This window comes from Hetaerina americana, unplaced genomic scaffold (genome assembly GCF_022747635.1).
Source record: "Hetaerina americana unplaced genomic scaffold, ioHetAmer1.1.p SCAF_8, whole genome shotgun sequence".
Classification (NCBI taxonomy): domain Eukaryota; kingdom Metazoa; phylum Arthropoda; class Insecta; order Odonata; family Calopterygidae; genus Hetaerina; species Hetaerina americana.
Window position 1 is genome coordinate 46,041,310 of NW_027287427.1, and position 22,714 is coordinate 46,064,023.

General features: G+C 35.8%; 2 protein-coding genes across 3 annotated transcripts; one reads left to right on the forward strand and one right to left on the reverse strand.

The window, feature by feature from the left end:
• Nucleotides 1-381: 381 nt before the first annotated feature.
• LOC139697560 (N(4)-(Beta-N-acetylglucosaminyl)-L-asparaginase-like) lies at nt 382-9,210 on the reverse strand. 2 transcript variants are annotated; one of them, XM_071596317.1, is made up of 6 exons: nt 8,820-9,210; nt 8,546-8,702; nt 8,214-8,436; nt 3,937-4,133; nt 1,401-1,508; nt 382-1,065 (listed from the first exon to the last, which is right to left on the reverse strand). In XM_071596317.1, exons 1-6 carry the CDS (start codon nt 8,974-8,976, stop codon nt 828-830), a joined length of 1,080 nt encoding a protein of 359 aa, XP_071452418.1. In that variant the 5' UTR covers nt 8,977-9,210; the 3' UTR covers nt 382-827. The 2 variants fall into 2 exon arrangements, with proteins under 2 accessions (XP_071452418.1, XP_071452417.1); XM_071596316.1 differs by having other exon boundaries at nt 8,211-8,436.
• Nucleotides 9,211-9,248: 38 nt separating this feature from the next.
• Usp12-46 (Ubiquitin-specific protease 12/46) lies at nt 9,249-22,133 on the forward strand. The gene is made up of 9 exons (XM_071596553.1): nt 9,249-9,355; nt 9,777-9,857; nt 9,954-10,170; nt 10,300-10,380; nt 10,469-10,605; nt 12,712-12,867; nt 15,255-15,392; nt 21,503-21,646; nt 21,808-22,133. The coding sequence occupies exons 1-9, from the start codon at nt 9,353-9,355 to the stop codon at nt 21,913-21,915; spliced, it is 1,065 nt and encodes a 354-aa protein (XP_071452654.1). The 5' UTR covers nt 9,249-9,352; the 3' UTR covers nt 21,916-22,133.
• The last annotated feature ends 581 nt before the right edge of the window (nt 22,134-22,714 follow it).

Below are 22,714 nucleotides of genomic sequence, written 5' to 3' on the forward strand. Positions count from 1 at the left end.
ATTTAGCTCAAGCTTCTCTTCAGTCTTTCATCATCAAGTCTTTACATCTAACATATATTATATACAAGGTATCTTTCCACTCTATCACAAGACATATTAAAAATGTTTACATCATTTGATGTATATTCATATCCAGGAAAACTTACTTTTGCAGAGTATACGCACATCACATATATGGTTATGATGAAGTAAAATATATCTAAAAATAAATATGAAGCTATATCAGAAATATTAATATTCATATAATTGGAGATAATACTCAGAATAACTGTTGGAGCTGTGAATTGATGTGGTCAGGGAGAAATATTTCGAAATTGTCTTAAAACGCAATTTTTCTCTTGGGATCATGGTTAAATGAGAATTTCAATGAAACACTATAAATGTCAGAACAACTGTTTTATTTAAAAAGTATATCTTCTGAAAATGGAATGTCATGGTGGCATCTGCACTCCTTCTGGCACCTTATAATTTAATATCAAGTTGGAAATTCAGACAAAATCGGTTATGAAATGTATGCACCTTAAGTGGTTCCTGCGTATGACTCACTATATTTTTAATAATATTGTGGTTGATGAACCAAGAAATAACTATGCCCTCTTCCCACATTCCTTCCCTGCACTGCAGAAAAATCTTAAAAACTACATATTCCAATAGGTTAGGAATAAGTATAATTCTGAGTAAAAATTTCATAAAGCACAATCAGATTAGCAAGAACTCCTAAATACCTAAACATCCCATTTCTTAATACTTACACTGATCATCAATCAAAAACTATAAAATATCATTTTTTCATTCACCCCATCAAATATATTACTCCAAACAAACGTTTACAGTGGTAATGTATCAATACATTTCACCTCTTTAATTGTCTGCCCAAGGTCTTGGGAAGCACACGAATAATGAAATGTACCAAAACCATTACATGCAGCTCCAAATTTCCCATCCTTGTCTACCACTACGATTGCACCCTGGAATTTTGGATAAAACTTAATGATTCTTTGCAATGCATACTTTGCTGAGATGTCTGGTATGAAACCTCTTCTCATGTGTTCCACAGCCAATAAACTGGAAAAAAATAAATTTTATGAAGTAAACACTACATAAGATAATATAAACCTCCTCTTTGGCTTTAAACTGAATGGTTAACCATGCATAGATAATACGATTTCCAGTTATTAAACCAGTGGCAGAACCTTTAAAGAGAGAGGGCATTGATGAAACGGTATAGATAGCTCATGGACTCATTTAGATGATATATTTGTAAAATGCCTGTCTGGCACAATTTCTGTAAAGGATTGTTCTTTAATGGGATCTCTCATTTTTTCTGAATAGGATTCAATTTGGCCCCTAACTTGAATGGGTTAAAAACTGGGACAAACCTTAAATCCAAATTAGCCTACCTTGGCAAAAATCTCATCATAACATCTCCATCGCCAGTTGCAACAGCTGCACCAACATCATTGTCGGCATAAGCTCCAGCTCCCGGAATAGGAGAATCACCCACTCGCCTAGTATAAGAAAAGGAGTCATTTAGCATGCATGACTGGTCACATTTATCTCTCCTCATAAGAATGTCTTTAGTTCAGTTCTCATGGTTCAGATGAATTAAGGAAGTTGGAACATGTCAAGTCGGATGGAATAACTCTTAGCCACAACAGTTAGTAGGGGATTTCACTCATTAAAAATGTCAAAGAAACAATTAAGAGTAGCAGAGCAAAAATCATGAAAAAGTAAAGGAACAGTTCAACTCCAAGTCAATAAGGTCACACAATATGTGAAGGTATAAGGAACATATTAGAAAAACATTCACTTTTTCCATTAGAAATTGAGAGAAGTTCATAGAATTAATATTATTGCTGTAATACTTCCATTTAAGGTAGGTTTTGGATGGACACAAACTACACAATGATACATTCTTTGCTTCTCCAAACAAAACAATATTAAATCCAACACCACCCGAAAATAAATCCTACCTGATTTGTGTACGATTCAATCCTCCCTTCATTCCATCCGATATGCCTATCCTATTCATAACTATTCATCACTTGCCCAATGTTCTCCCCTTTATCAAAATCCAATTACCAATCAAAATTCTCTCTATCCATTTTCCTTTGGATTTCTCAAATCAATCCTCTCCTCCCCATCATACCTAGCATTTCCTCGTTTGTTTTCCCTTCTGTCCACTTGACCTTTCCCATCTTTCTCCACACTCACATTTCAAAAGCCTCCAATCTACACCTATAAAACTTTTAATCAACCATGTGCCCAATCATGACTTTCCCCCTGCTTCTTTTGCCTCGTTAGTTTCCCACCTCAGTTTATGATTGAACTCTAAATACTTCCTTCTACCTACCTATTTACATTCTTCCTTCTACTCACATCATCCGCAATTCATGGTTTCCTTGTTCTTTTCCAAATAACTGTTCCCATTGTCGTCATGTTTGCAGCTTTCAATACCCCTGTTCTTATACGTTGTCACTTTTCTTCAACTATACCCGTCTCCCAGTCCGCACTCATAATTTTCTCCATATAGAATAACTGATCTCTGTAAATTGCAGGCATTTTCGATGTATTCCCATGTCTACTTTGGTAGATATTGGAATCTCATCCTGATTAAGCCCAGCTTTCTCCCCGCAGTCATTCCTCAAAACTAAATCATAATTCCCCTCCTCATTACAATCTCTTCCTTAACCTACCACATCACATTCCAATCTTCCATCACTATCAAAGCCTCCCTGCAGGAACATACCCTATTATATCCTCTTAACTGCTTGTGTACCCTATCAATTTCTTCTTCCTTATGATTGCTTGGTAGACCTGAAGGGGATTGGGATCATGCAGTGGCTAACGTACAGGCATCCCACCGAGAGGGCTCAGGTTCAAATCCTGGAGAAAACATATATTTTTAGTGGTATCCCAATCCCTTCTTAAGGTGCTTTGTGTAGAGCACTTGGGTTAGTACGCCGTCCGTTGGAGGGGACGTTAAACTGCAGACCCCTTGGCGCCTTTCGACAAGAGTAGGCTAATGCTGATGCCGGGTTTCTCTCCATACTTCCTTTCCCATCCATCCCTAATGGCGAAAATGACCTTAGCTGTTGGTCACCTCCCATAAAAACTATCATTTAGACCTGAACAATGACCAAGTTCATTGGTTCAACATTTACTTCTACTGATAATATTCTATTAGTCACTAGCTCTTATGCTTACTTCACATCTTCCAACCTTTTTGTTCAATATTATTTCCACCCCTTCCTGGCTTTTTTCCTTCCCATTGTATATTACTCTACAATTATTGCTTCAGTAATCCCCACTATCCTTCCACCTTACCTTCCATGGCCCTAAAATACCTATACATATTGCCCCTCTCCACCTCCTCCAACATATTAGACATAGGTGACCATACCAGGAGCAATTATCCATGCTTCCACTAGTGCAGCTCTAGGGGGTCATCAGAATACACTAGCCCTTCCACCACATCGAGGTTGTAGTCCATTGGAAGTGGTTCAAAGTTCATGAATTTGCTATGATTCTCAAAAACTGTCAACTAAAAGTTATTAAGAGAGGAGGCAAAACTTTCAAAGGTACAGGTCATTGCATTCTACTTCTGGCATCAAGGGAGTTATCAAAACCTAAAACTCCTGAACTAAAATTACAGAGGCAACCTACAGGAGAAAACATGAAGAGTAGGTCACAGCAGGGAAAAGAAAACTCTTTCCGGGCACAGGTCAAGAGCAAAGCAAAACCAATTAAAACACCCACACCATTTTTAATTAACATAGCCTAATCATTTGCCCTTTCCTTTAACAATATAGGTACGTATTTCTCTCCCCATGCATAATTTAACGCATATGCCTATGTGGCTGCTCATACAATATAATGAAGTAACGATTTTTTAAAAACTAAATAGAGAAAATAAGTTTGTATTAAATATATTACCCAGGGATTTTATGAATAGCCCCATTAGTTGATGTTCCAGCAGCTATATTTCCATCACCGTCGATTGCAATCATTCCAATTGTATCATGATTATAACGACCAAAGGAGTAGCCATTATCTCCAACTTCATTATTTTCAATAGATTTGGTCACTGGTTTATAGGGACCACATGTTGTTTTCGGGTCCGGCAAAACATTCTGAGGAATAAACATTGACATGTTGAAGAAAGTATTCATACGTACATAGAAATATGTCTAATCAACTTCACAATTAGCACTGTTGATTTTGCAATGATGCACTAAATTCCAAAGTTGAAATACACCATTAAGTATCTACCTATGTCTCTTGGCTTTCATGATTAATAACTCTATTTAATTCTCAAATTTAGCTAGAGAACTGCACAAAGAATCATCTCTACCAAACAAGAGAACCCCTAGAATCATGAAAACTCACAAGTTGATTGCATTCTTGGAAAAATAGCCAGTATACAAATTTCTTTAAAAAATAATGAGAAAGTACCAAGAGCTCTATATCAGCTTGGGCCAACATGACATTGGAAAGACGTACAGATAGATACAAGAAATCATTACAGCATTAGAGGCAAGAGACATTGTTAATTCCCAATTTAGTCATCCACCTATAATTCTATTCTTTGGCCAATCATTCATTTGCTGCCTATTAACAATAAATTAAAACCACATTACACTTAGAAGGTCTCTATAACAATCAAATAAACTAAGAACCTTTTATGACATGACTATGGCCCAGGCAACATGCATCTTCCAAATTGAGATTTTCTATGACAATTAAAATTTGCACTTTGTTAAGTAAAAGAAAAGTATCTCTGCTTAAATTATCATCCACAGGGGTACAATTAAGTATAAGACAGAACAGATAGGAAGACAGTTATATACCAGATGTGTATGTTTTGTCACAAATAATGTTTTCAGGAATCTAAATACCACCATATTTGTAAGTTAGAAAGCATCATTCTCCATGAGTTTATTTAATTAAGAGCCACATTTATCCTTATAATTATTAAATGTGAGGCTAATGCATCTATGTACTGTTCTAGAAAACCAAAATATTTTAGGGTAGGACATTTTGAACAATTTTTACAACTATTATTTAAATTTATAACTTTACATTCTCAATGTTTCACTCTTTATTATTCTTATGAGAAACTTGCATACTGAGGTGACTTTCCTATGGCTGAGAATTAAGGGCAGCAGAACAAAGAAGATCACAATATTTGGAAATGTGGTCCTACAGAACAATCATGAAAATAAAATTGATAATCAGAGCAACAATGAAGATGGTGTCTTTTAGAGGTTGGGTGAAAAAGGCTAAGTATGCCGGCCCTGGTGGCGGCGGGGTAACGTCCTCGTCTGCCAAGCCATGTGTCACGGGTTCGATTCCTACATGGGTGGGTTTTTCTCCACCTAGGGCTTGGGTGTTCGTAATCGTGTCCATTGTTATCACTGTCCGACGTAAAAGGCCAAAAAGTGTTGTTTTCTGATTAAGGCTGAATAAATTAAAAGAGGACCTTATGGAGGACACAAGAGAAAGAAAACTAATTGGCAACATCCTGAGGCACGATTGCTAACTGAAGAGAATAAATGAAGGAAAAATGGAAGGGAAGAATTACAAATGAAAGCAAAGGATCAATTACAATAAATAGATGATGGAAGATGTCAACAAAAAAGAAATATGAAGTAATAAAGAAATTGACAAGTAAACATAAAACTTGAGAGCTGCTACAAATGAATCCTCAGACTAGTAAGTCATGTTCATCTAATGATAGCATAACCTGTTGGCCAAATCAAATTCAGTAATGAAGGATAAGAGGTGCTCTCTGTAGAAAGGTACATGTTATCAGGAAAAAACAGCTTCTCCTAGATTGGCAGCATTCTACAACTGGGATTGCCTGATCCAAGGTTGGTAACTACCCTGAATTGCACAAGCCCCTTAAGTTGCCCCTATCCTGCATTTATTTCCCCACTTCCGTGTTTTAATGGGTCAAGTCATCATGAAAAGACTGCATCCTGCCAATGAGCTGAATGTACTGACGAATGAGTGTACCTGTGTACAGCCATGGAAATAAACCATTTTCTTCACGACAGCTAAGTCATGTTCTCAACTGACATAAACCATAAAAAACTGATGGCTTACTTGGGAGTGCCTATTTACACACAGACTAATCACTAGTCAAAAAAATCGACACAATATTACACTTTTAATTGAGGACCGAGCGAGTCACTGAGGACATGCTCCTTAATTTCATCAAAATGACTCAAAAATGAAATACATACTTGGGGATCTTTTTAACTACGAACATCTTTGTGGCATGAATAGATATAACTTTAAGAGAGTTTAAATTTTGCAAACATAATGCCATAGCTTCCTTAAACAAAATCTTTCAGTCACAGATAAATAAGATAGCGGCTGCCTCTGTTTAAAGTTACTGTTGCAGCATTTCCTGCAGTTTCTTAGAAGTTAACAGAAAGTTTTACATAATTGGAAAAATTTCCACCTCAAGATTTGTGGCCATCTTCACTTGTTCAAGTATCCTAAGGACAAGCCCCCTCCCCCTTATATACAATCACCTTTGCTACTGCTCAATGTCTAGGGCATCATTGGGAAATAGTTGGACTACAATAGGTAACTGGTTCTGAGGCCACAAAGGAATAAATTGCTGAAATGGCTTCCTTCCTGATTTCTGAATAAATTTCAAGCAACTATAACCATGCCAAAGTACTGACCAGGCCAAAAATTGCTCGGTGATCAAAAGATAATCAGCATTTTCAACATGGCAGGGCTGCTGCATGAAGTGTCCATATTAAATAAGTTCGTCATTTTCCACAGACTTTACATTAAGGTATAATGCATTACACTGACTTGCAGCATCATTAGCTACAAGTTAAACCTACAGTTGTTGAAAATATACCCTTTGGAGAGAAGGGAGGGGGGTTGGGGTTTTAAAGGATGTTCAAGTAGGTGGTCACGATTTATTTGTTAAGGGAAGAAGAGGTGGTGGCACCTTGGTTATGACTGGGCAATGGGTCTTGTCCAGGGTATGGAAGGAGTAGGGGCAGACTAATACAAATGAACCCCCCTGCTCCCAGGTTGTACGGACTACCCAAAAAACATAAACAGGCAGTGCCAATTCAACCCGTGGTTTTAGCAGTACACCCAACGCCACGTCATAACCAAGGCACCCTTGCCTCTCCTTCCCTTAACAAAAAAAACCCTGACCACTGACTTAGATGACCCGAAAAACACCGACCCCCAACCTTCAACTTCCCTTCTCCTCTCCTTGTCCGAAGGGTATTTATTCAACAGCTGTACGTGTAACTTGTACCTGATGATGCCTCAATATGGTGAAATGCATTTTACCTTAAAATAAAGCCCATGGAAAATTATGAACTCATAAAATATGGATATAGTACAATTCCTTGAAGTGTTGCCAGAAAGGGAAAATTATATTGCAAGAAGTATTCATATAAAAAATTAATTAAGAAGCACACATAAGAGCATGAGAAGAAAAAGATAAAATGGAACATGACAAGGTAAAGAAGAGCCAGATGAATCAGGCACATTGTGAGGCATGTTCAATTTGTTAAAACCACAACAGCAATGAAAATATGTTGAGAAGGGAAAAATACATAAGAGCCAAGTAAAGAAAGCTATTTTCAGAATTAAGGCATCCACAATTAATTAAATCTGATTATAAAAACATTTGACACACATCTTTGACCATCTGCATGGTAAATGACTATCCATATACGATTTAACAAATTCCAGATGAAATAACTATTGAAACTGATTTCAACAAGAGATGTAATTGATAACAGCCAAAACATCACTATAACAATCGGTAGTTATCATACATGTATTTTTAGCAAGTAATCTAATCAGGATAAAGAGCAGCTCTTTGAGATAATATACACTGTAACTGGAGATAGGAACAACAAATGGCATTTTGAGGATTTGACTAAGTCGATTATTTCTAGCACGTGCAGGCTTGACATGCATTTTTTGAAATTTTTTTCTATTCACTTAGTTCGTTTCAGAATGGAAATATTTAAGTGAATATTAGACGTCAACCAAGTTGGCGATGAAAATATTTGAGGTCATACATTCCTACTTCTCCGAAATTTAGGGGATATTCTTGAATGCCTATTAAAGGCCTGCAAAACTTTGTAACATAAAATCGGGTATCAATTTTAAATAAATCTTCATCATCTTTTTCTGAGTAAATTCACTCAACTCACCACCCAAAAATTTGGCTGGCAAGAGTCATGTATCCATGCTCTCCATTTGGCATGTGATTCCGGGGTGAAAATGTCCTCTTTGGGAAATCCCATAGCTTCTGCGAAATCAGCAGCTTGGTCACCAACTAGGAGAGTGTGTTTCGTATTTTCTAATACCCGCCGTGCCACCGAAATGGCACCTTTCACACGTCGCAAAGCTCCTACAGCACCAACATTGATCGTTCTCCTGAATTTGTCGAAAATATGTATAATAAATAACAATGTATACCATTTCTTAACATGTAAACATCACACTGAAATACTAAATGCAATAATTTGTGGTACTTTACACCTACCCATCCATTATCATGGCATCCAACGTCGTTTCACCATTCTCGTCTGGGCTTCCACCATAGCCAACGGTTCCATCACAACGATCAATTTCACACTGAGTACATCCAATTTCCACAGCATCCAATGCTGTTTTACTTTGGTTATAAATTGCTTCCCACGCTTGAATAAAACAAAATAATCATGCAGTTTCAAATTATTTAACCAGGGAAACCTGGCGAAAAATAAATATGCCATCTTAAAATGATGGATATAAAATAAAATCCACGTTAATCATACCCTTGGCAGTGGCAGCTACGAATGGCCATGTATTTACAACCAGTGGTAAGGGTTTCTCACTAACTGTAAAAACATGATCAACTCCGCGCAACCCATACACTGAAATAATACTGAAAAATAGAGCTGTACACCCTAAGTAAAATCTGGAAGTTGTCATACTGCTATAATGAATGGACCGGTGTTAAGATATGACTCACAACCGTGCTAATCATTCGTCTTATGATATACCGAGTATTGAACAAACACTCAAAGCAATTGCGCAGAAAATGACGTATCACTTATTTAAAACATTGTTCTGGTTATGCAATCATTGCAATAACATATGAACACAGTGGGTGTGATTCGCAAAAAGTATCAATCACGAGAACCTAAAATTTCAAAGATAGTATTTATTCTCATCACTATTTTCGACTGTCAACCCCTGTGCATGCAGCAGACCATGCAGATGGCGTTGCGTGAATCAAAATAAAAGATGGAGGAGTCAACCTATGGCTCCGTAGAGGTATTGCGTTTTTAGTGTTTTACCCAGTAAAATGGTAAGTATAAATGTTATACGTATGTTATTAAGGGCCTAGAGAGTTTAATCTAGCAGTATGTCCAGTATTAATGTCTAATGCTAATGACTTGACGCTTTATAATTTGCATAACACCGGGTTGTTTTGAATGCCCATCACTGTCATTGAAAATACGCCCTACAGTTAAATATCATTCATTCAATGTTACTGATGGGAAAACCTTATGTCTCATTAGGAATTTACTGTACATCAAACGGAATATGTCTGTTATTGCCAACGATACATTTGTTGACAACTTGTTGATTGAATGTAAAACTGATGTTGTTGAAGACTACCTCTTAAAAATATTTGCTTACTTTTGACTTAGCACTAGTTAAAACCGTCTCATTTTCGAGAGAATAATCTCCAATTAGTAATCTTTTGTATGAAACCATTTGTTTAGGGTGCAAACGTGTCTCAGTTGGAGAGAGACATTGGATCAGATCAGTTTCCTCCAAATGAGCACTATTTTGGTTTGGTGAATGTAAGTCGTTTTTTACTCTTATGCATTTTATTTAATTGCTGCAGTGAAAAGGTTGCTGGGCTTGAATTTAATATCTATGGGTCACTTTTCTTTCAGTTTGGGAATACATGCTATAGTAATTCTGTACTTCAAGCATTGTATTTTTGCCGGCCATTCAGAGAAAAAGTATTGGAATATAAAGCTAGAAATAAGCGAACGAAGGAAACTCTCTTAACTTGTTTAGCGGATCTCTTTTATCGTATAGCAACTCAGAAAAAGAAAGTTGGATCAATTGCACCAAAGAAGTTTATTGCTCGTCTTAGAAAAGAAAAAGGTTCAACTTATTTTATTTAAAAGAATTGTATTTTTAAATTAATTATAATGTAACTCTTAGTTTGTTTAATTTTTTATTGGTATAATGTGCTGTACAACTTTGTGAAATTTTTTCTTTACCTATTTTCAGAGGAATTCGATAATTACATGCAGCAAGATGCTCATGAATTTTTAAATTTTCTTATTAATCGTATAAATGAAATAATATTAGGTAAGTTACTTCTCTATCTCGATCAATCTAATTTTTTTAATAACGAGAACCTTAATAGATATGTAATGTATTTGTTTGTTTGTTTTAGCGGAGCGGCATCAAAACTGTTCCAAGCCAAAAAGTGGTTGTGGTGAGCAAAACAACTCACAACAAGAGCCTACGTGGGTTCATGAAATATTCCAAGGCATACTTACTAGTGAAACCCGTTGCTTGAACTGTGAAACAGTATGTAAACAATTTATTTCAGTCATGATCTTTGGTTAATATTGGAGTTTATTGTTTTTTTGTTAAGCATTTTAAGGTAGCCTAACCAACTCAACAGTTTCTTGGATTGTCCTGAACTTCAACTTTACCATATTTTAATGGAATATACTTCCATTAGTGAACGATGTTGTAAAATTTAGTGTATAACATGTGTATTACTTCATCAAATATGTGCACATAAATTACATATATATAGGGAAATTCTCAATGCTTGCAAAGTTCATGGTAGTGAATTCTCCTCAGTTTGGCTAATAGTCCACACATCTCCTGAGGTGAATAAAATATTTTAGTGATTTGTACCTGAGAGCTTCCAATTTTTATTTCATTGCTTTAGTTTTCCCTGAAAGTTTAGTGTTATGTTACATTTTATAAAATAAAATGTACAAGTTTTCCTTAAGAGTACAAATATTGCCCTGGCCATCAGGAATAAAGGAGTTTAATTTTTCCCAGGCTAAAAGGGTGTTGACACTGGGTAATTTGTGCTATTTTCTTTAAATTCTTTCGAGTTCTTCAAAATGATATAATAGTAGGAAAAATCGTCCCTACCTATGAAGTGTTTTAAAGGAATGTGAACTAATTAGTGGGGGCATTAGAAGGAAAAGTCCAGTGGATAAAGAAGCTTTTATCAAGAAGAAGTAGTTACTGATGGGAACCCTATTAAAGATTGAAAGAAAAGATCATTGATAAAATTATTTGGCGTGCCGTTTCCTCTGACAAAATGGATTGCTGAAGCAGGAGGGTAAGCATAGATTGGAGGTTTTCAAGAAAAATGGAAAAGAATAAAAAAATAAAATGGACACAAAATGCTGTAAACAAAGTGCTACGCCTGACAGGGGGAGAGTTTGGGCATTGAGAAATATTTTATGAAGGCCGGGCAAGTGGATATAGGAGGCACTGAGTGGGAATGGGGGGATAGAGGGGAGAATCGATGGCTCTACCTCATCAGATAGATAAGGTAGATAATAGAAATGATAGAAATATTGGCTAGAATGAAGGTAGGTTGAAATTCTTTGGAGTTAAAAAATCTCCTCTTTTAATGTGGCGAGCTTGGTAATTTTATGCTGTTATATGGTGCTTGGAAGTAGTGTTGAAAAGAGCAATTCCCCCCCCAAACGTCAACTGTATTGGGAACACGGAAATGGAATGTGTAGACTCAATTAAATACCTAGGCATTACCTTCACTCATGATCTCTCCTGTGTGAAACACATATAGGGAATATGTGGACAATCTAACGAAATATCAGGATTTATTAGAAGAGTGCTAGATAAATGTGCTGAAAAGGTCAAAGGTCAAAATGTTATCTGTCATTGGTTGGGCCTCATTTAGAATATGCTGCGAGTATATGAGATCCTCACGAAGTTGGATTAATTGCCAAATTGGATCGTATGCAGCATTGAGGAGCTAGATTTGTGAAACATTGTTATGATAAACTAAGTATTCAGTAAGTAAATCAAAAGTATTAAGAGGAAGTATCAAAAATATGAGAGGAACTCTGCTGGAAATCACTCATGGTCCATAAGTTAAATTACAGTTTGAAGCTCAAGCATAAATTGGAAGGTCTCTTTAGCAGTGATGTTGAAAATGTATTACCCCCATCATACTATGGTAGGAGAGATTGGGTTAAGAAAATTTGAGAGATTAAGTGTAAAATAGATAGATTTAGGATGTCATTTCTATGAACGATAGGGGATCATTGTAACATTGTTTGACCACGATAGGGTAATGTTCGGGTAAAATTATTCTGGTGTTTATTCACTCCCTGCTACACTCTAGCGGTGGCTTGCAGGGTATATAAATAAAAATTCAATTGGCAAAAGTGATATGTAAACCTAGCATGAGACAATTTTTTTAGTTCATTAAATATGGGAGAAGGAATTAATATATTACTAGAATTATTCAAATATTTTAAGGCTCCAGATTGCATTGTCCTTTTATTCAATGCTTAACAGGCATGGAAAAAAATAGTGTGAAATAAATTTGTTGTAAACAATACATTTATATTAATTCAAGGAAATGGATTTTCACCTTCTGGAGATTATTAGTGATTTAAAATTTGCCAATTCCAGGTTAGCAGCAAAGATGAGGATTTTTTTGATCTTCAAGTAGATGTAGACCAGAATACTAGCATAACCCACTGCTTGAAGTGTTTCAGTAATACTGAAACATTATGCAGTGATAATAAGTTCAAATGTGACAACTGTAGCAGTTACCAAGAAGCACAGGTTGGTGGAAATATTTTATCCAGTTTTTCATTTTTTAGCAACTTGCAGGAGGAATTAGTACTGTAATGCATATATTTGTGATAATCAATGAAAAATCATGGTGCATCGTAATTGTTGTTATCTTCCATGAAGTAGATTATAGAAAATTCTCTTGAGGGAGTCCTGGAGTTAGTAAAAAAATCTTATGTATCTGATCAATGTGACTTTCTCTCTCTGGGGATGACTCCATAACCATGAAACCAGCATTTTGCAATTATCTGATATTATGCTTGGCTATCAAATATATTTTTTTCATGTAAAAATAATGGGCACCAAAGCAGTCTTTGTAATGAGAAATGGCAAATATTGGATGAACTCTGCTCAGGGAAAAATGTAAATGTTTTTCAGTGTATGGTCTCCCAGGGAGATAGTACCCAAAAGTCTGGTTAAAAACGTATATAATAAATCATATACCTTGAGACTAACACTGATGGATTTTAGAGGTTATTCAAAGGGTCATCTTACTTGTGATTTAAGATCTGTTTTCATGATGCCAAATTTAAACTCACCTGCTCCCCCCTAAACCTTCCTCCTCAATCTTCTTCAGATCTGCAGGATAGTTGGTAGCAGTTTCTTCAACTGCTGGTGTCAATGCCTCTCCAATAATGTGTATTGTTTGAATAATGCATTTCCCTGAATCTGTATTATATCACCTATTTGTTGTAAATATCTTGTTGTTTTAATTGAGTAGATTTTTTCGTAAAGTCTTCATTTAGGCTTCACCATTTTTGACGGAACGAATTATTACCTTCTACATTTTTCTGTTCACGTCCTTAATTCACAAATTTAAAGCTTTTTTTCTCCCAGCTGACTAACACCTTTTCATGCACTGTAGGTATCACTTTCACAGTATGAGATACCACGCATAAACTCGATCAAATTTCTATGTTCTTCTACATCTTTGGATGGGAGAATACTTCCTGTGCATATTAGCAACTTCAATATACAATATTTTCTTTTTAAATAAGTCAATAATATGCACTTTGTCGTTAATAGTAAGCATTTAATGGCTTTTTTTAAATCTTTGATGAACTGCTGTCACTGTCTTAGCATCAGGGGAGGCTAAAATAAAATGAAGGGTAATTTTTATAGAAACACAGTAGTAATGAATCAATATATGTAAGCAGCTAGAGAGCCCTTATTGATGCATTTTGCAGGCAAGGGCAGCTGCCAAGAACAAAAGAAGATGGCATGTTATAGGGTAGGTTTCATCATTCAAAATTGTGCATAGTGTTAACTTGAGGATCACCTATTTCATGAATTATTCTGTTTAGTTATTTTTGAGTCATTAGGGGTTCTAACATGTGTTCTGATGTAATATTTACCATTAGCTTGGCCAATTGTTAATATAATTCTTGTTATTCAAACAGAATATTGCACTAAACTGTGAATATGTATTCATAATTTTTTAATTATTATGCCACCAATAACCCTTGTTGTTTGTATTTCATTAAAAGGCTGTCTAGCTGGAGTAGTGTTCATATATTGGTAAAATGGAGAAAAGACATATGTAAATGCACATGAAACAGAATCATTAAAGGTGTTGTAAATTGTCAGACATGTTTCAAAAGTGGAAAAAAATATGCTTTCTGAAAAGTCATTTTACCCAGATATTGAATAATTTTTTTGCCATTTTAATCGGATTAGTAGGCATATTTTCAATGTTGCAAATAGTATAATCTTGATATAACGTCAGTTAAAGGTAGCATAGTGTGGAAAGTATCCAATAATAAAAGTTTTAATGAAGCCTTTCTCCAGGAAGAACAGAATTGGAATTTCTATGACACTTGTGATAAAAAATTGTTGGGCCAAACTTGAATGAAGTGAACTTGTTGATGAAAATAATGTTGTTTTACAAATATGTTATTTATATTATTGATCTTGAGAAAAAAATAATATCTTTTAATGAAGATGAAAATGAAGTAATATCTGTCATCAAATTCCCTTGTTAATAATCGATTATATTTCAATTCACTTAACCTTATTTGATTTACTTCCATTTGCCTTTGATTATAATAGCTGTGAAATAACCAGCTCCTGAAGTTCATATTTATGTTTTCTTTTCTGATGAACTTCTTGAAAACTATTTTGCATTATTAGTTTTAATAATTAATTTTTGCCGTTATTTCTGGCTATTTTCATGGTTTTCATGAATATCAGATTCCCTTATGACCAATGAGAAGTTTTTCTCCCAAGTTCATGGTGAATCAATATCACTTTCGGGAAATATTTGTGTGTTCTGTCTGCCTTGCAGTTTGGTCATTTTTTCATGCTAGATTATATAGATATGGTCTTTTGTCAAATTGTAAACAATGCTTATCATTTTTGCCATTTTTTTTATTTTTCAGAAAAGAATGCGTGTTAAAAAGTTGCCTATGATCCTAGCCCTTCACCTTAAAAGATTTAAATATATGGAGCAATACAATAGGCACATTAAAGTATCCCATCGAGTTGTTTTCCCCTTAGAGCTGCGTTTATTTAATACGGTGAGTTACCATTAATGGCTATTATGCTTATTTATAAATTTGGTCCATTCATTTGCTCGAAATGTAAAGTGCATGCATGGACTCTTTTGTGTGATGTATAACTTCTAGGAAGATTTTATGCTGCTTAACCAAATTTCAAAATACAATTCTTCAGACCTTATGATTTTGGTGACTTGCAGAAGTTTTTTTCAATCATCTTTTACCTAGCATAATTGTTTGCACACTGTCCGTTTTCAGTTGCATGCATGGTTTTTCTTTGTCTGCACGTAAAAACTTGATTCATTTCTATGAACGTTAGCGGTAGACCGCAGAAAGGTCTTGAGTAGTATAATATTTCACATATTTCTTAAACCTACTTTAAATGGTAGATTACCTGAAATAATTCTGGAAATGAGCAGGGTAGTGGGGATTGGAATGGTGTGATAGCTAATGCAATGGCTTCCCGCCTTGAATCCCTGGGGTGGCGGGATTTTTCAGTGGTATCCCAATCCCTACTTGGGATGTTGTGTGGAGAGCACATGAAAGTGGAGTAGACCATCTGTCAGATGAGACATTAAGCTGTGGACCCCTTGGTGCCATGCAGAAAGAGTAGGCTAATGCTGATGCCAGGTTTATTTCTACCCTGCTTCCATTCCCTGAACATACTACCCCTACCAAATTACCACATATCCTGAATGGCACCAATGGCCTTAGCTGTCAGTCCTCTCCCTTTATAACATGCTACTATGTCGGATAAATATGCGAACTGAGGCCATAAAAACTTTATTTTGCAAAATTTAGTCTGCATCGATTTTGTCCCCTTCGAAGTACTCTCCATTCATTGCTATGCGCTTATTCCATCTTCTTTTCCACTGTTTAAATCACCCTTGGAAGTCCTCTGCAGTTAGGCTTTTTAGTTTTCTCGTCATTTCTTGCTTTATTGTGTCCACATCTTCCCAGTGATGTCCCCTCATCACATTTTTGCATTTTGGGACGAGGGAAAAGTCGCAGGGGGCGAGATCTGGCAAATGAGGAGGATGATCAAGGATGGTCAAGGATGGTGATGGAATGTTTTGCCAGAAACTGGCAAACAACCTATGCTGAATGTGCAAGTGCACTGTCATGGTGAAGGATCCATCCATCATGTTCGGTTAAAATAGTGTGCACTTTCGATTTTTCTAAATTCAGTTCATCTGCTATCATTTGGACAGTTTTTCGACAATCGGTAAGGTCAAGGGACTGAACATGATCAATGTTGTCGTCCCGGCCTTGCATCATCCATGGTGTCTTGTCGGCCATCTTTAAAATGCATAATTCACTTGGAAACGGATGTTTTCTTCAGAGCATTATCACTGGAAACTGCTGTCAACATTTCAGTGATTTCTTTATAACTTTTTCCGCACTTCACCAAAAAACTTGATGCTGATTTGTTGCTCCGTGATTTCATCAATTTCCATTTTCGACAAATGGTAAAAACAAGGACAAGGGGATCGCGATGGTGCGGGGGGCTAACGTACTGGCTTCCCACCCTGAGGGCGCGTGTTCAAATCCCGGCGGTGTTGAATATTTTTCAGAGGTATCTCGATCCCTACTTGAGGTGCTTTGTGGAGGGCACTTTGAGTGAGTACGCCATCCGTCGGATGGGATGTTAAACTGCGGACCCCTTGGCGCCTTTCGTAAAGAGTAGGCTAATGCCAACACTGGGTTTCTCTCCACCCTTCATCCTATCCTGTCCATCCCCTATGGCGCAAATGACCTTAGCTGTCGGTCGCCTCCCCTAAAAACTACAACTATTACCAACAAGCACAACAGTAACTAACATAACTGGCATCATACCCACAGCTCAACAATCCACCAAGCACAGACAGCTCATTGGGTCTCAGGCAGCTGGAGTCACAAGTGGGCGGGGCTGAAGTCTGTGCCATGGCCACCAGATTGCACCAGTTGGTGCATTTATTGCACAGACCACGTTTACAGTGATACCTTTTACTACGAGCATAATTTGTTAGGTGGTCTTTCTCTTAAAGTGAAGCATTCATTTATTGAAACAATTTTTGCCATATAAACTAATATAAATGCATAAATGCTGGAAACAAATTATGTGCGAGGTTTATTCAAAGAAAATTATTTATACATGGCTTAGGATCATGAAATTTTTTCATCTTTTCTTCTATCACGGAATGAACCAACTTGGAATGCTACTTTGATTTTTAGAAAACAAAAAGAATCAAAATAAATAGTTTATTTTTGATGCTACATTCCTATTTCTTTTTTACTGGAAAGCTGTGTGGAGACATTTGTTTGTGTTGATGCTTCAACATTTTATTTAATGTAATTCAGCATATATCATTAAATAAATTAGTAGTGTGCATAGCCACTGCCTTATTTGGGTGATGCTTCTCAATGTACAATGCAACAGTTTGTCATGACCTCTGCATCTCGTCCAGCCTACTCTTTTGGTCTTGACACGTCTTGAATGCTCTCCGAATTTCTAAATTGTAAATAAGCAGGGTTTTAATTTTTAAATAGTTGGCTGAATCTTCTTCTAGAAGAGACCCATCTCATCACAATTAAAAAAACTGTTGTGGCAGGTAACCCTCTGAATCAAGCTTTTTTAAGTCACTGATGAAGTTCTCCATAGCCTTTGAGTTAGAGCTCGCTGCTTCACCATGCCTCACAGTGCTATGGATGCCAGCTCATCCCTTAACTTCTCGAACCACACACAGCTTCCATTAGATACTTCTTTGACTCTTGATGATCCTGGTATATTCTTAACGAGGCCGAGGAAAATTGCATTTGTCTTCTCACTAATGATATTCCTGTAAACAGTGTCATATGTCAATTGCTTTTTGTTTATCTATATGAGAAGCGAGCTTTAAACATCATTGGAAATATGTTACATTTTATGTAGATATTCTTGTCACTCCCTTTGAAGCTTATTACTGAATGCCAGATTAGTCACGCTCACACCTTGTTCTCGCTTTTTAACGATATTACTTTTCATTTCTACTGTTATTTTTTACTCTTTTATGACTGTCTTGTGTCGGCTTTTTCCTCTGTGACATTTTTAAATCTCTGAAAAAAATAGTATTAAACTTTGCACAAAAAAATCACAAATAGTATGTTTGTATACAAATTTAGAATGATGTGTAATCACCAGTGACTCTAAGATGCCAGCAGAATGAGTGCTAAACATTAACTGAAGTAGGAGGCACATAATTATTATAGGAATTCCCCTCTCCTCACTGGTAATGGGAAAATTTGCTTTTTATGTGAGTAATTTTTGGTAAAAATGTCATTATTCGATTTACTTACTATGCAAGGTGCTTGTTAAGTGAGGTTCCAGTCCATAAATAATGAGTAGAGTGGTGGGTATAAAGAAATTCATTTTAAAATTAGTGCCAATGCATATATATGATGAATTATAATATGGTTGTGTTACTCATGATTGTATGTAAAAGCCCTCTATTACATTTGCCTGCTTGGAAATTTATTTCTAATCATTATTTTTTCCCTAGTTAAATTAAGAAGTAGGGCATTTCTAAGATTAATTAATGGCCTGTGCAGGTGAGATAAATCTTGCTCATGGCTAGGAAATGTATGTTTTTGTCAATTCAAAGAGCTGCAAGAGATGCCTCAGCTATAACTTTTAACAGAGTCATCCTCTAATATGTATTATAATGCAGAAAATTTCAATGTGTAAAAATCATTCACCTTGACCAGACATTGAGCGATCCAGGTTTGAATCCCAGTCAAGGCAAATGATTTTTACACTTTGAATTTTCCGCATTGTATTTGTGGTTTTTCTAGCAGTTTCAATTTCAAGGGTAGCTCTTTACATTTTCACTATTTCTTCATCTTTTTGAATCATTTAGATAGTAAAACTGAATGTGAAGGAAAAATATTTTTAAATGCCACCATATCTTTGCAAAAAATCTGCTGGAAAATTGCCGTTAATCAGAGGCATAATTTGGATACCTGAGATAAGCTTGTTAAATTTAACTATGCAATTATCTCTCTGGGGCATAAAAAGATCCTAGGTGCAGATGTACACACACTCTCCTTTTCTTCCCGGCAGTGACCAAACCATTTTAGGGGTTTAGATGTCTCTGACAGTGGTGGCCAAGCAATAGGCAGGGGCTGTCAATCGAAGGATGCAACCTTTGGGGCTGACTCGAGAAACCGCCCTAATTGAAGTACATGAGAGTCAAATGTTTATAGCCTTAGTTCCTAGGCACAGATGTGAGTTGCACTGGTAATTTCCTACCTTTTATGAAAGGTCTGTGATATATTGAACACAGATAAACATAGTTAGTTCTTCACTTCAAAAGGAATTTTTGGATGAAAGTTTATGTGTGGGTGGAAGCAAAGGTGTAGGAAGGTCAATTAAATCAACTGTGGGACGAGGTAGGGTATAAGAATTCATCAATTCAGTAATTCAGTGCATTGTGTAATAAAAAATTATTTACTTACCAAGAGAAAATTCTGTCTAAAATTAAGTCTAAGGAAGGATTAAAGCAACAATCCATTCATGGTGCACTTTTAAATAAAGGAAAATATTGATAAGTAGAATGGTTTACGTTTTTGCATAAGCCAATATGCCACTAGAACAAAAGTTATTGAGGAGTGAGTGAAAGGTTAAAATTGTGGGGGGAAAACTACAACAGGTAGAACTGTTTATCTATCTTAGAAGTGTTTTGGACCAAGGTGATCAAAGTAGTCTGGGCATCAGAAGTAGAATTTGATTAAACAAAGAAGATTTAACTAGGAGGAGGGAGTTGGTGACAGGTTGGTGAGTTGGTTAAGGAAAAGATTAGTGAAAACTTGGATATGGAGCATGTTTTTGTATGGTGTGGAAACTTAATCATTGAATTAAAATAACAGGCGTAGATTAGAAGCTTTGGAGATTTGGTATGGAGAAGGTTGGAGTAGGTAAAACGGACAGAAAGGAATACAACAAATAAGTATAAGGCACGGTGGCAGAGGAGAGAGGATTGTTTGGATAAGTTGAAAGGAGCCAGGAAAGATGAATGCAGAGAGTTCTGATTGGAAATGGGATGTTGAAGGGTGTGATAGAATGGCGGATGTTAGGAAAGCAAGGAAGGGGTAAGAAATGACATTACCATGCTTGAAACCAATTTGAATGGAGGTGAAAGGTTGGAGACTGTGATAGAGAGGAAAATGGTGGGTAGACAAGGTATGAAGAAGATAAGAATAGGCTAGTTAAATTGAATGAAGGGAGGGAGAAAGTTTTTGGAATTGTTTCTTTTAGTGTAGGATATCATTTTGTGTCTTGTTAGGCAAGGGTTAGAAATTCAGCAGAGGTTAGTTAGTGTGTCCATCCACAATAAACCGTTTTTGAAAGAATACCCTTAGCAATGGGAAAAATATGACCAGGGTACCAAGTGGAACCTATTCCTAGCTGAAAGTATAGTGAACCCTGTGTCTACTTGATTTGATCCTTGATTTTATTTGATGAAGAAATTTGTGTCATTTCACTTCTCTCACAAAACTATGATTATATTAATGAACTACCCGAATAGAATATTTGATTAAAAATTGATAACATCTACCTGTTGGAATAATATATGACCCAACCATTTAAAGATTTGGTTTTTGGGGTTTAATAAAACTTATGTTGTCAATTCTAGAAGAGAATAGAATTTTTGGAGTAAATTGGAAATCTTGTTGTAGTGTAAATATTAAGAAAATTGTTCTTGAGCCCTGGTTCAATGGTTCCAGTTTCAACTATGCATAAGTTCATTTTTATTAAATGAGGAACACAATGAAACTAGTAGTACCTAAATAATATCTCAGTGAAGGAATTCAGTGTTCCTTCTTTCATGAATTGAACTGTCATCAATAATGGACAGTTGCTGCTAGTTCTATCAGTTCATGTTTTGGTGTACACATTTATAATTTATTGTTTTGTTTATTACGTAATAGTTGTTCTGACTTTGCATGTTTTCCCATAGTTTACTTGTTAAAGAAGGAAAATCTGAAGGTTGTTTCATTGACTGAAATTGGGCTTAACTGTCATGAAATGTGCTTGTGGTCGGTCTCATACACTTCTAATCCTATTCTATTGAAAATTATACAATGGCTAAATTTATATCTTTTCTTTATTTCAGTCTGATGATGCTGTAAATCCTGACCGTTTGTATGATCTGGTGGCTGTTGTAATTCACTGTGGTAGTGGACCTAATAGAGGACATTATATTAGCATTGTGAAAAGTCATGGGTTTTGGTTACTGTTCGATGATGATATGGTTGATGTAAGTTGATAATGATCTCATGGAATTGAATTTTTAATTCAGGAACTTAATTCAAATCAAACCTTTACTGCTTCTTATTTTTGTTAAGTGGGATTTTTGTTTCATGTTATTCTAATTTACATGATTGTCTTTATCTGAAATAGAAAATTTCTTCATTTCAGAAAATTGATGCAGCTGCTATTGAAGATTTTTATGGTCTCACTTCTGACATTCAGAAATCATCAGAAACTGGTTATATTTTATTCTATCAATCTCGAGATTGTGTTTAGAATAAAATAATGTGCTAATGTCCCATTTTTATATGAACTGATGATTGCTATGTGGGTTTAACTACACATACCTTGGTTCAAATGTATACATAAAACTTTGTTTCCTAGTGCTTCAGTTCCATTCTGAAATTTTCTATCACATAGAAATTTTTTTTAAATTTTTAAATTAACATTGTTTACCTTTTGGGTATACATGGAATGTACATAATTTGTAAATATTTCTATAGTTAAATATGTATTATCCATATAATTGCTTATAATAAATTGTTTCAATAAATAATTGTATTTACACAGGTTTATGTTTACTGTAGAGAATATAAATGCCAGAGTGTTCAAATTTTTTAATTTTATTTTAAGGGAAAGTCATTGTGAAGGAATTTGTGGATAGTGGAGACAGAATTGGTAGCCTCTTCATGAAGGGACAGTGAGAGGTGAAGGCAATGAACTGCCATGGAAGAGGAATAAAAGATGAAACCTTTATCATGTCAAGTGCACAAGCCATTTTGGTATTCATACCAGAGTGCTTCAAAAAAAGGTCGCCAGTTTGGTTTGTGTCACCTGAGCCAAACATGGACTAATGGATAAGGTGCTTTCCTTTTCCCGTACGAATCGTATACGTGTTTGGTGAATCATCCTAAGTACCAAGAAACATGTAGTATGTATGAATCTATTTTGCCATTTCGATGCTTCCCAAAGTGCGGCACTAAGCGCGAATGCCTTACCTTCTTGTTGCATCTGTGTTTCCTAGTGTATTCAGAGACAAAAAGCATCAGAAGTACTTATACTATAGTTTCCCTCA